We start from the raw sequence: 15,000 nt of genomic DNA, 5'->3' as shown, positions 1-15,000 counted from the left end.
ACAAGAAAAAATAAAATATTTCAAGAACAGTAACATCAAAATAAATATCTCCTATATAATCTATAAAAACATTAACAAAACAAGTGGAAGAGAAATAGAATAGAATAGTGTGTCTGAGTGTACCCTCAAAAGAAAGAGAAATCTAACCCAAGACAGAGAAAAACCATGGTACTGAGGCTATGGCGCTACCCAACCCTAGAGCACAATGGTTTGATTTTGGAGTGTCCTTTTCCTAGAAGAGCTGCTTACAAAAGCTAAAGTCTCTCTTCTACCCTTACCAAGAGGAAAGTGGCCACTAAACAATTGCAGTGCAGTAACCCACTGGGTGAAGAAGAATTGTTTGGTAATCTGTGTTATCAGGTGTTTGAGGACAGAGGAGAATATGTAAAGAATAGGCCAGACTATAAGGTGTATGTGTAGGCAAAGGGAAAATGAACGGTTACCAGAGAGAAGGATCCAATATATTACTTCTTGCCAGTCAAAGGACCCCATAACTCTCTAGCGGTACTATCTCAACGGGTTAGAGAACGCTTGAACACAGTTCATAAATAACACTTAACTATTGTTAATGAGGGATTATGATTAAAAACACAGAGAGAGAGAGAGAGAGAGAGAGAGAGAGAGAGAGAGAGAGAGAGAGAGAGAGAGAGAGAGAGACGCCCTCGGAAGTGGAAGAATCTTAAACCATAGAGGTCATCATATGAATGGAAAACAAACCAATAAAAGGGGAAGGGAGACTATTATCCCCAAGTATGTTATATATAATTCTACAGCCATAAAACACATGCATGAGTTCTCTCTTACGACAGATCTCGTTTCATAAGTCATTTTTATGCACAGCCATATTTCTCGGTGTAAGCCGAAATGCAGAAGAATGAGAGCATTCATTGGGAGGTTATTCGACTCAATATTACATGCAAATAGAAAGGATTTTGGCCTTTCAGAGCTACTTTTTTTTTTTCAGCGACGCCTAGCCAACTCCGAAATCATAGCATGATCAATGGCGTGGTTGTTTCCCAAAGAGCGTAATATACGGATATGAAGTACCTGGCAAGGGGCGTGATATAAGAGTGTAAAGTACGTGCCTTGAACAGAACGTCAAATTGTAGTAAACTGCGCTTTGCAAAGGCTAACGCAAACGCAAATGTACTAAAAACACTTATGATTTTATTCTAACAAACTGATTTATACTTAATAGACATTAATCTAAATAAGGTATAATTTTCGGTATCAAAACCCATTAAAGCCTTTATAAATAAAATAGTTTTATTATTTTCCTGAAATTGCAGGTTATATATTGATTCTAAATGACCATATATCTATCTATCTATCAATCTATACACACGCACACACATACACACACACACACAATATATATATATATATATATATATATATATATATATATATATATATACATATATATATATATATATATATATATATACATATATATATATTCACACACACACACACACACACACACACACACACACATATATATATATATATATATATATATATATATATATATATATATATATATTCGGAGCCTTGCTTAAATTTCGCACAAAAAGTTAAGCTTGTGATGACTCTAGACTGCGAAGTATTAATTCCATCCAATAGAAAACTAATTAAAACTAAAAAATAATCTAAAAAAATATGTTATTACCAAAGGTATAAAGTAAGTAATTCTACTATCCTGAAAGTAATAAAATTCAATAAATACTATTTAATACGAAAACAAAAAGAATAAAACTATATTAAATCATAAGTTATTTTATGCATTAAATGCTGGCATATGCGGATGTGATTAACAAAGAACACTACTATGCAAAAATGGGTTAGAAATCTTTATAAGTTTGCAGATCCTCATTAACGTCTACTTATGGATCAAAGTCTAAGTTTGGCAATTATTACTTGTAAAGAAGTAATGTACTAAAACTGTACATTTCTCTTGAATACTGACATTTCTTGGTAATAATTCGGGTTATATGAGCAATTTCTTTCGTCCCTCTCTGAATTAAATTCTATTTATCAAGAGTTATGACCTAATGCAGCCTTTTCAATAGAAGTATAAACGTTAAAAAGAAAAATTTCTAAAGTTTACTTTATGACCACTAGTGAGGATTCTGAGTTCAGGTTTACTTGGTAAAGTCCAGCATTATATAATTCTAATCTTACATAAAGTAATTCCTGTCGTACTGATCTTCAACGATGAGTAGTAATGGGAGCAAATTTTGAATCTCTGTGGAATACACCGAAAATAGCAGTGCTATCATAATAAATTGCGCGTTTAAAAACATCAACTGCCAGCAAATTCCTTGAACCACTCATATGCACTGAGCGTAATCCCCACAGAAACAAAACTCGGACATCAGCCACTTACGGTCTACCTTTCTCCCCTCGTAACCTAATTTCTGAAGTTCTAATGTATGTGATCGTTAAAGACGCTACACTTGTCCGTTTCCGTATTTCTCTAATGCTGTTCCACCGTGTTCTGTACTCTCCCCTGTCTTATTTTTTTTCTTCAATATCAATGGCTTTCTAGTATCCCCTCTTTCCTGCCATTTATATGCTAATAATATTACTCGTCACAAATCTTCCTCTCCTCAACCTCTACTTGGGACTCGTTTTGAACCTTGTCTACCATTGTCAAATACTGCAGCTCCAGACCTGGTTAGCATCTCTGACTAAAACCTGGCAAATCTTCAATATAATCCTCGTTAACCCCTGCTGGATATTTTTTGAGAAATATTCAGTTTGAATAACTTTCCGGCGTTTCAGATTAGAGAAACATGTAAATATCTTTCCTTACGAAGCTTCTGTTGCATGGGGATATACAAGACTATACAACCAGGTGACTCTATGCTGTATCTAGTCAGGTTATTATGAACTAAACAGAATTTGTCTACTGTATATACGTAACTAGTTTTACATCTCAGTAGATATACTTTTAACTGTGCCTCTAGTTTTGTATAAAAAATAAAAATAAAACTTTGTATACGTAAACTAGGCAAAAGTTGCTTGAAAATATTTATTTTAATATTGTTACTGTTCTTAAAATATTTAATTTTTCTTGTTTCCTTTCCTCAGTGAGCTAATTTCCCTGTTGGAGCCCCTGGGCTTATAGCATCCTGCTTTTCCAACAAGAGTTGTAGCTTAGTAAGTAGTAATAATAATAATAATAATAATACTCGATTTTTTCTCGTCATGGCTCTCATTATTAGCTAAAGTATCATTTCATCACTCAGAAATATTCTTAACAAGTTTTAAACAACAAAGAGGCTTTAAAAGTGAAAACCCATAATAAAATTTGAATAATTAAGTTCAATATCCAATGACAGTAACTTTAAAGAAATATGTTCATATAAACGAAGAGAAACATAACTTGAAAAATCTACGACGTCGCACTTTATGACCATATAAGAATATACGATTATAAATAATAAATAATAAAAACATTTCCTGCATATTAACTTTCGATTAAAATAATCAAAAGCAAAAAATTTCTCTGTCATTCAAATGAAATCTGAAATATTCAGTCGTTCTACTGAAATATTCAGTCGTTCTACCGACAATTTCGTTTCGTATAGTTTAACCTCCATGATTGTGAGGTATTTTATTTGCACACATACTCCAGTAATATACAGCATAAAGTATATGAAGCTGTATATGCAAATAAATAACATTTAAAGTTGCATATAAAACTCTTGGTACGTAATATTTATGAATATTCATGTACATATAAAAGCAAGTGCTGTTTACAAAGGGCCGAAATGTTGAAATTTAAAAGATTATAAAATACCATTAAGTAAAGTAACAACCTAACATACACACGTGTATACATATATATATATATATATATATATATATATATATACATACACATATACACACACACACACACACACACATATATATATATATATATATATATATATATATATATATATATATCTATATCTATATATACATACATATATATATATATATATATATATATATATATATATATATAGAGAGAGAGAGAGAGAGAGAGAGAGAGAGAGAGAGAGAGAGAGAGAGAGAGAGAGAGAGAGAGAGAGAGAGAGAGAGAGAGAGAGAGAGAGAATAGGTTATTTATAAGCTTCCTTCACACACAACAACTGATATAATTTTGGGTACAAAATCATCGATAGGCTCACTGAAGCACAGAGACTTTTGTAGACCAGGCCTATATGGCCCAGTCCTTGCAGGGACTAGAATACAGGTCCTGTATATATTTATATACATCATATAATATATAAATATGTATACACACATACAGTATACACTACATATATATATATATATATATATATATATATATATATATATATATATATATATATATATATATATATATATATATATATATATACTCCCACATATACACAAGCACATGGGAGTTTTTTTCGGGTAAGCAAATAAAATGCAAATTTGAAAGCGCGTGAAGCATTATTCTAGCGCCCTATATGGAGCAAAATTAATGGCATAGCCAACGCAACCATCATTATGCAAGAGCCAAATTCAAAACATATAGCAATGAGAAGCAACCGTATTTCATTGCGGGAAATGCAAATGCCGACGCCACATTTATATACAATACACACATCATTTACCTCAAACTTGCAAGGCATTTATGCAGCACATCCATTCGGCAAAAAAAAAAAATCCTCCTTCGTTTAATCGCAGAGGCAAAATGGTATATTCTGCTGTCATAATTACCGGTAAATATGAAATAGTCAAATTTATAAATGAAAGTATGAAATACTTGCTCAACCCCTCACATATCACTCGAAAATATTTAATTGCTCTTACTTCATATATGTAACAGTTTGAGATTTTACGTTATTTCTTTGAAATATATATAAGTTGAATGCGCTTTACATACGTCACTAAAATGTTTTCATAAATAAATATGAATCTGCTGAAACGAGAGCAAACACTAAAATTTAAGTTCTAAAACAGATAAATTGTTGCAACACAGACATTAATTCAATACTTTGGTCATTAAAACGGTACATTGTTAATTAGAGCGACACATTAACCTTCGGATGAACCTGACATTCTAAATACTATGAGCCAACGAGGAAATCAAGTCTGAATAGCTGTAGGTCGTGTAATTACCAAAATATAAAAATAAACATTCAAATGCTGCAATATTCTATTAACAGTTAGGAAGAATTACAAGTTATCAACAAGCTACGTAAGAAAGATTTACCATAATCTTGCTTGAAAAAAAAATTGCCTGAGCAACAGTGGTGAATAAAAGCTAGTTAAAGCTGTAAACACAACGAAACATTTAAGAAAAATAGCTAAAATATCTCCTATCTACTAAAAGCATTTATTCAAACATTCGCATAAAAGGAGAATATCCAATTGCTTGGCACATTTATTGGACATAAATAAAAATACTAGTCATGAAACATTGCAATGGTGAAAAAATAGAAGAGCACAAATATTAAATGTGTCAAATTTAACAAGTTTTTCCATAATAGAAACTGGACTTAAATTTTTGCCTTTCACTGGAATTCATCGTTTAATAGGTTTATATTTTTAAGAAGGCAGGTATAGTCCAAGTAAAACTCGTGAGCTAATTAAGCTGAAGTTGAATAGATTCCTCATAAAATTGATCTATGTATTGTCACAATTTTTCAAGAAACAGAAGGGAAAAAACTTATAAAGGCTAAAAACAAAACCAAGGAGACAAACTATTGAAATCGTCGCGTATATACACAATGAGTATTTCAATATTTCATTCCCTCTCTCGATGGATTAATTAACCTTTAGTTCCTGCGACGTCATTATTGTCTTGTCTCCTCCTTTTCGCGGAAAAGGTAAAATTAAATTCTTACTGGATTCTCCATTACCTTCGGTTACTCAGCGTCTTTGTCTAAGCTCAGCATGTTTGGTGTCCCAACACTAAATCTCCTTCTTCGGACATGAAAAGAATTGGAATCTCGTAACTTTATTGGGAGGTCAGAGGGGTTCCTATTAATGGCAATATCACCAGGAGAGAGAGAGAGAGAGAGAGAGAGAGAGAGAGAGAGAGAGAGAGAGAGAGAGAGAGAGAGTCCATCAGTTGAACGACATCCTTAGAAGGTACTTCAAAGAGGCGCAATCATCCAACGTAAGAAAGGCATTCCCTTCTTGTTTGACTTTTTCTAATGATATATTCCTTCCTAGACTTTTACCGCTATCAACCTGGAACTCTTTTCTTAAACATCTGGGGACTTACTGTGCTTATAACTGTTTTTAAAGTAAATGGATGATATACTCGTTGCACAGGTAAGCATGCATCATTGCTGGCCGCTGCTAACATGATTTATGTGATATCAATTTTTCTAGTTAGAAGACTTGTGATGTGGCGGCAAGAATATTAGGCTGGTTTTTCTTTTAAAAAAACAAATGAAAGATATAAACTGAGAATTTGGTTACGTATAAGAAGGATATAAGCTAATAATCGCGAAAAGCCCACACTGACTGCCATAGACCAAGACCATTGGGATACCGAAAATACATTTTTAATATATACTTAATACGTATTTGTAAGTAAACGAACGAGACACCAGTAAATAATGAAAGAAAAACTGAAAACGAAGTAACAATAGCTTTTATTCTATCGATGGAAATAAACCCTATTTCAAACGCTAATAATAAAACGGACATGTTAGAATAAAGTAATTGACTATGGAAATTATTATAATGGAAAGAGGCATGAAATCATGAGACCAGAGACACGAGTAAACTCTCCAAGTATTGCATTTACTTTCATACAATGAAATTCATAACACGTTAATGTTATTATCACTATCAAACTAAGAATAATTATTTTACTTTTACGTAACTGAATGCTGTTCGAGTAAGGAAAATAATGTGAGTAATTAGACAAATTACTTAGTACGTTTGTGTGGATGTGGCAGCTGCTCAGAGAGTGGAAGAGTTAGGCTCTATGCTGGGGGTGGGGTGGGGTGTGGGGTTTCAAGGTAATGTAATACTGAATGGGGTAAAAAGCCAGTGAACGTGTAGGTTGTATATACGCGAATGCTTTCTGCATAATACGTGCTAGTCTAGTTAATACTTATCCACAAAAAATGCACATACGGAGGTCAATTTTCTGGTAGTCTTAATACAATTTTCTAATACAAATATAAATATATATATATATATATATATATATATATATATATATATATATATACAGTATATATATATATATATATATATATATATATATACACACACAATATATATATATAATATATATATAGATATATAAATATATATATATAATATATAATATATATATATATATATATATATAGATATATAAATATATATATATATATATATATATATATATTATATATATATATCATATATATATATATATATATATATATATATATATATATATATATAAAGGATTATCAGCCAAAAGCACCTAAATGAAGCTAAAAGAATTGTTATAACACCACATACTAAAATAATTCAGTTTCATATCTACAGGTAAAGTGAAAATGCGAGTTATAGTGTGCCGGATACGAAACAAACGAGCAAACAAACAGCGTTCCTGTGGTCAAAGGAAGAGATGACAGATTTGCATAGATTTTGCATACCCGCTTTGACATTCTAAAAATGCAAGCATCACGAAGAGGAATAATTATGGGCACGGGGAAAATATTGCAACCATATGAAAACCCACAGGAAACGACCGATCCGTAAATGCACGCCGATAAAATTCTCTTTGAAGTATACTGTACGTAATCTACAATACAATGGGCCTCTACTACAAAAGGTGTTTGCTATACTGTTAGGTGTAGGCCTACTTCTTTTGATTGAGATGAGTAGTCTTTAAAGGCTAAACATCAAAATATTCATTGCAAAAAAAAAAAAAAAAAAAAAAAAAAAAAAAAAAAAAAAAAAAAAAAAAAAACACTAAGGGGTTACAAAATAAATTAAAGTTTTACTCCTCATTTCTCTAAGAACAAATGTAATTCATTAAATCACCACTAATTTCTGTCAGAAATTACATCTACTTTTAATGCTCTATCATTCACTATTGGGAAATATCAACGTGATATATATTCCACCTCGTTATCTTACATATGTGAGAGAGAGAGAGAGAGAGAGAGAGAGAGAGAGAGAGAGAGAGAGAGAGAGTCTGTTGTGCTCTGGTTTACAATTGATTTTTTCGACTACAGTACAATCTTTTCAGAAGAAACTGGTACAGCCATAAAAACAAATACATTCATTTCCAAACCAAGCATTTTACACGGCCTTCCTCATTACGTGAAATTGTGATAGTTTTTCCTAAAATAAAATTCTGCGGGTGAAAACAAATTCTGATTAAATTCTATTTCATGATTCTCCAATATCCTCAAATGAAACTTCATTTTACCCACATTTTAAACTCATATATCAACCGAATAAATTTATGTAGGCGTACAAAAAAAAAAAATAGAAATAAATTGATAAATTAAAACATAATGTTAAGCCTTCTCTAAGAAATACACGGTCGCAGCTTAATATTTAAGAGTTTTATATATATATAAAAAAAAAAAATAAGCTTCGTGAAATGCGTTCAATAATTTTCAAAACCAAATTACATTTCAACATTAGATGAATATATAATAAATGACTTAGAGTAGGAAAATTACAAGCTACAATTATATAGCTTTAAGTGGAACAAACTATTTTAGATATTCTATCTCTGATTTTATCGGTACGAGTTGACATGTATAATAAGCATAGTCAAATACCATACACAAAGAGAAATTACCAAACATGTTCATACACACACATATAGGCTATATATATATATATATATATATATATATATATATATATATATATATATATATATATATATATATATTATACGAGTACATTAGCACTGTATAATTCTAGTCAATATCATTTTAAACAAAAACTTGAAATACATACTGAAGTTTACATATCCTTGTACAAGATACAATCCTTACCAGCTATTCTAATATCGAACAGTAAAATTATGTGAACAAGGTACTCACGTCCGTTGTTTCGAAACCCTCCACATTGACGAACTTATAAGCGGGATTGTTAGCCAAAACGATGACGGCTTCCACAGGATAGAGCTTATGGTTGACCGCTGTCACTCGAACACCGACCTGCTCCCACAAACCAGCCCTTTCGGGAGCTTCAACAGAAATCCAGAATCCTCTGGAGCCCTGCCACTGGACTGGGTCTGGTAGGATTGTCATGCCGTTCTCAGGGTGCAGGCTGTAGGCTGTCAGGGCCAAGTGGGATGACCCCTGGGGCATAGGTTCTGTCACAGTGGCAATCCCAGAGTCGCCTACCAGAACCTCTCTCCATACCCAAGGCTTTGCAAAATGGCGCCTTAGACGGCTAGAGCCATAAAGGCGGAATCTAGTAGCGTCGTCTTGAAATGATGGTGGGGATTTGCCTGAAAGAATAAAAAAAAAAATAAATAAATAAATGGCACTCATAAATGCGTTGCGATTTTTAAATCATGGACTATAGTCACAATAATCTCATCTTTGTCTCATGGGTGCATGGGTCCCAATAATAATAGTAATAACAATAATAATTCATCTCTCTCCCCCTACAATTGCATTCTTCAGAAACAATAGACACCAGATATAAAATACAATTACACACAAATAGACTAGCTACACTTATCGCATTGTTACCACTATCAATAACACAATCAAAACGATTAATAACAATAAAACAATACATGAGGATCATGTGATGGGAACGCTGAATTAAACTAATATTAATAAAATCAATCACAAAATTGGCTTCGGAGCAGCTCATAGTGGATGCCACTAAAAGAATCATCACATTTGGAGTAACACCAAAGAATCAATGATCGTGTATTATTGAATCTTCAGTCAGTCTAAATTAATACAGCCTTGTGATGAAGATCAGCAGCTCTCCTAAGGTACCAATGTTTAGAAATTTTGATGTTCAGAAGACGAAAGTGAGCTCCTTTATATAAGCTACATTAAACATATGGCAAATTTATTGATAAACATGAAAAAAAACCCATAAATAGATGACCTTATTCAATTTAATGAAGTGATTTACCAGGAGGATAACTTTGACTGACTGGGTATTACCTAAAAGGTGAGCAACAAATTGGAGTTGTGAAGCTTCATGGAAGATCAACTTGTCTACAGTCATATTTTTGTATATTCCAATGAAAAAATATGTTCATGTATTGCTTTTGAATTTCTTTTAGTTTCCTTTTATATAGCTGCACTGCTAATAAATAAGAATTTTTATTTCTATGTGAGATTAGCCTAATGTGAGCGATTAGTTATTGGATAACAGTTGTCGGCAAAACTTTCAATGAAATAAGGAGTATAGTAGCAACTTTATATTTTCCTACAAAACTTTTATTTTATTTTCTTCATGAATACAAGTTTTTATAAACCCTCATAACACTTATAAACCCATTATACACTCTTAAAACACTTTTTAAGCCAAAACTTATTTTCATTGTAAACACATCCTTAGGTATAAATGAAAAAATTTAAATCTGAACACTCATGAAAGTATGTACTGTTCAGCTATACTACACTTGACCAAACTATGTGTACCATTTTCTGTGCCCAAAAAGTACAGGTGTATTCAAATTAATCAGGATCTTAATAACACTGATCTTTCACCCAATAACACTGATTGTAATATTCACGTATCACTCTCATATTGTGAAATAAAAACACAGCTAATATACATCTTTACCATTGTTTATTCTTGTAAGCTCCTTGAGACTACCGTTTACTCTTTCCAAATCAGCTGATTAACGCAAACTACCGAATTATTTTTTCCTCTTGCTATATGAGACAATTATTACTTGGGCTATCATTTTTATTTTGCCATATAAAAGTGTGTAGTTTTAAATAATAAAAACTTTTCTAATATTCTATCAACTGTCGATTTTAATGCGCTATTGAAATGTAAGCAAAACAGCTGTTTAACATTCAGTTGTTTATAGCCGTATGCGCTAATAGCAATACCTTTATCATTCATTTTCATTTGCATTTTTAACTTTCTGTACCATTAGTTGAGATGAAGAGGCGGAGAAGAGGTTAGCTTATCATAAATAGGTTATGGGTGAAAATTTGGTGCTCACACAATATGTGAGATCACAAGTGGTGATGATGATGATGATGATGATATATATATATATATATATATATATATATATATATATATATATATATATATATATATATATACATATATATATATAAAATCATCATAATCATCTCCTATCTATTGACGCAAAGGGCCTCAGTTATATATCGCCAGTCGTCTTTATCTTGAGCTTTTAATTCAATACTTCTCCACTCATCACTTCCTACTTCGCGCTTCATAGTTCTCAACCATGTAGGCCTGGTTCTTCCAACTCTTCTAGTGCCTTGTAGAGCCCAGATGGAAGTTTGGTGATCTAATCTCTTGGGGAGTGCAAAGATCATCCCCAAACCATCTCCATGTACCCCTCACCATGATCTCATCCACATATGGCACTCGAGTAATATCTCTTATAGTTTCATTTCTAATCCTGGCCTGCCATTGAAGTCCCAATATTCTTCTGGGGGCTTTGTTCTCGAATCTACTTAATCTGTTGGAGATTGTTTCATCGTCATACCACGACTCATGTCCAAACAGAAACACAGATCTCGCTAAACTGATATATACACACACACACACACACATATATATATATATATATATATATATATATATATATACTGTATATATATATATACATACATACATATACCAAGGAACTTCCCCCAATTTTGGGGGGTAGCCGACATCAAACAAAAAAGCGGACCTCTCCTCTCTACGTTCCTCCCAGCCTGACAAGGGACTCAACCGAGTTCGGCTGGTACTGCTAGGGTGCCACAGCCCACCCTCACCTGTTATCCACCACAGATGAAGCTTCATAACGCTCAATCGCCTACTGCTGCTACCTCCGTGGTCATCCAAGGCACCGGAGGAAGCAGCAGGGCCTACCGGAACTGCGTCATAATCGCTCGCCACTCATTCCTATTTCCAGCACGCTCTCTTGCCTCTCTCACATATATCCTCCTATTACCCAGAGCTTTCTTCACACCATCCATCCACCCAAACCTTGGCCTTCCTCTTGTACTTCTCCCAAAAACTCTTGCATTCATCACCTTCTTTAGCAGACAGCCATTTTCCATTCTTTCAACATGGCCAAACCACCTCAACACATTCATATCCACTCTAGCTACTAACTCATTTCTTATACCCGTTCTCACAGTCACTACGTCGCTCCTAACCCTATCTACTCGAGATACACCAGCCATACTCCTCAGACACTTCATCTCAAACACATTCAATTTCTGTCTCTCTGTCACTTTCATTCCCCACAACTCCGATCCATATATCACAGTTGGTACAATCATTTTCTCATACAGAACTCTCTTTACATTCATGCCCAACCCTCTATTTCTTACTACTCCCTTAACTGCCCCCAACACTTTGCATCCTTCATTAACTCTCTGATGTACATCTGCTTCCACTCCACCATTTGTTGCAACAACAGACCCCAAGTACTTAAAATGATCCACCTCCTCAAGTAACTCTCCATTCAACATGACATATATATATATAATATATATATATACATGTGTGTATATATATATATATATATATATATATATATATATATATATATATATATATATATATATATATACATACTTAATCAAAATCTTAATTTATAGTTTACATTTTGAAACCAAAACAATAGACATGCAAATATTAATTCAATATATTTCACAATACTTGCTACAAATTTTAGATTGGAAAACAAATAATTTCCACCGTGAAGCGGCGACAAAGAAATTCCTAAACACAGAACTGATCCATTAAAGCGGAGCAAAATCCAATCACGTATCTCAAACAAAGCTAATTGGTTCATTAACCATTTTGTTCAAAAGCTTCCTGTTAATTTACGCCTCTGACTGACTTTATTCTAAACTTAAATTTCCAGAAATTGACTCCAAATTACCCCAACTTCTATATCATTGTTAAATTAAGCCTTTTACGAAGACCATGGCTGTGCTAATAGGCTAGACGAGTTCACTCTTATTTGCAATAAAATATCTAATTTCTAAAAAAAAAAAAAAAAAAAAAAAAGATAAAAATAAAATCTGGTACATTTAGACGATAATTCCAATTAGGAAGGATTTCAAACTAATCACGTAATTCGTGACTTTTCACCAAATATGCTACTGAAATGACCAGAGCGAATTATCCCCCACAAAAATCGCGACATCGCCAGCAGAAAAGTATAAATGAGTGCTATGAATACTCAGTGCCTAGATTAATGGTGTATAATCCACAATGCGTACTCTGCATAAAAATATCAAATCATTTCACAAATGTAGAAACTTGTTTTCAAGATGATAATCCGGGTATTAACATTTTTTTTTTACTGTTCTCAATGATATTACTAATATTAATAGACCCTTGCCAAAAGATGAGTTTAGTAAAAATTAAGACAGTAGCCATTATTGTTCATACTCTGAACGCTAAATCATGGATAATCCTCGTATTAACTTAGAAAAAAAAAGACAGATCCCACGGCCACGCGGCCGCTCCAAACACCTATACACATTACTGAGGATAAAAAGTCTGAATCTACCAATGCCCTCTCCGAATCAAACTAAAAAACGCAACAAAATCATAACTCTGTCCAGCATTCCCACATTTTTCCTCTAAATTGATGCAGTTTAAATATTTTGGATATTTTGATGGCAATAATAAAACTGTCTTGCATTTCTATACGGTACGTAAAAAAATGCGACAATGCCAAACAAATTAAAAAATGGTGTCGATCTAAACCTCACCTTCAAAATGCGATATTAAAAAACAATACTGGCAATCTATACCGTACATTATATATGTGGTGATAAAAACAATCATGTCGATCCATTCTGCACATTCAAAATGTGAATGCGGAGTTAAAAGATATGTATCAGAAATGCTAAAATATCCTCAAGTAATTTTTATTATATTCATTACTATAAATCACCATCAAAATAGAGCATGCAATAAAAGGAAGGACTGCCGCCGACCGTCAATATATAAGATATCATTCTTTGCTCAATGATAATTTCTTGTTGATGTTGTCCTATCAATCCATCTGTATTGTATCAACCGTAAAATACTTAATCTACATTCCCTGGGCAAATTGTTTATCCTGCAATTTCCTTGCTTCCTATTTCTAAGACAAAGATATATCATCTATGTATGGGACTAAATAACGAACTAATATGAATCATCATCATCTCCTCCTACACCTATTGACGCAAAGGGCCTCGGTTAGATTTCGCCAGTCATCTTGAGCTTTTAATTCAATACTTCTCCATTCATCAACCCCTACTTCACGCTTCATAGTCCTCAGTCATATAGGCCTGGATTTTCCAACTCATCTAGTGCCTTGCGGAGCCAAGCTGAACGTTTGATGGACTAATCTCTCTTGGGAAGTGCGAAGAGCATGCCCAAACCATCTCCATCTACCCTTCATCATGATCTCATCCACATATGGTACTCGGGTAATCTCTCTTCTAGTTTCATTTCTAATCCTGTCCTGCCATTCAACTCCTAATATCCTTCTGAGGGCTTTCTTCTCAAATCTATTAGAATATGAATATAACAACAAATATAAGGAATAATATTCTTTTCACAAACAAATTTGAGGTACAACGGAGTCCCTTCAAGGTGGAAAATGCTGTCGAAGAGACAGAATTTTTTATCTTATTTAGGTCTCCTGAATGGGGAAGACAACACCTCCCACTACTCTTGTAGTGACCAATATTGATTTGGTTAGATATGATTGTTAAGATCTCTTCAATGTATAAGACACCAATGGAAGACATGAAGGTATATATGGAATAAATCTTCATATATAATAAATACTACAAT

General features: G+C 33.0%; 1 protein-coding gene across 4 annotated transcripts in view; it reads right to left on the bottom strand.

Annotated features, from left to right (window-relative positions):
• Positions 1 to 15,000, bottom strand: part of LOC137655277 (CD109 antigen-like) — a 1,052,697-nt gene that overhangs the window by 118,795 nt on the left and 918,902 nt on the right. For all 4 annotated transcript variants that reach the window (XM_068389166.1, XM_068389176.1, XM_068389172.1 and 1 more), the window contains one exon: positions 9,057 to 9,469. In XM_068389166.1, the coding sequence (XP_068245267.1) occupies positions 9,057 to 9,469 (413 nt within the window). The remainder of the gene's footprint in view (positions 1 to 9,056; positions 9,470 to 15,000) is intronic.

This window comes from Palaemon carinicauda, chromosome 1 (assembly GCF_036898095.1).
Source record: "Palaemon carinicauda isolate YSFRI2023 chromosome 1, ASM3689809v2, whole genome shotgun sequence".
NCBI classification, from domain to species: Eukaryota; Metazoa; Arthropoda; class Malacostraca; order Decapoda; family Palaemonidae; genus Palaemon; species Palaemon carinicauda.
Note: the sequence above shows the minus strand (reverse complement) of the source record. Positions and strands in the feature narration are given on the sequence as shown.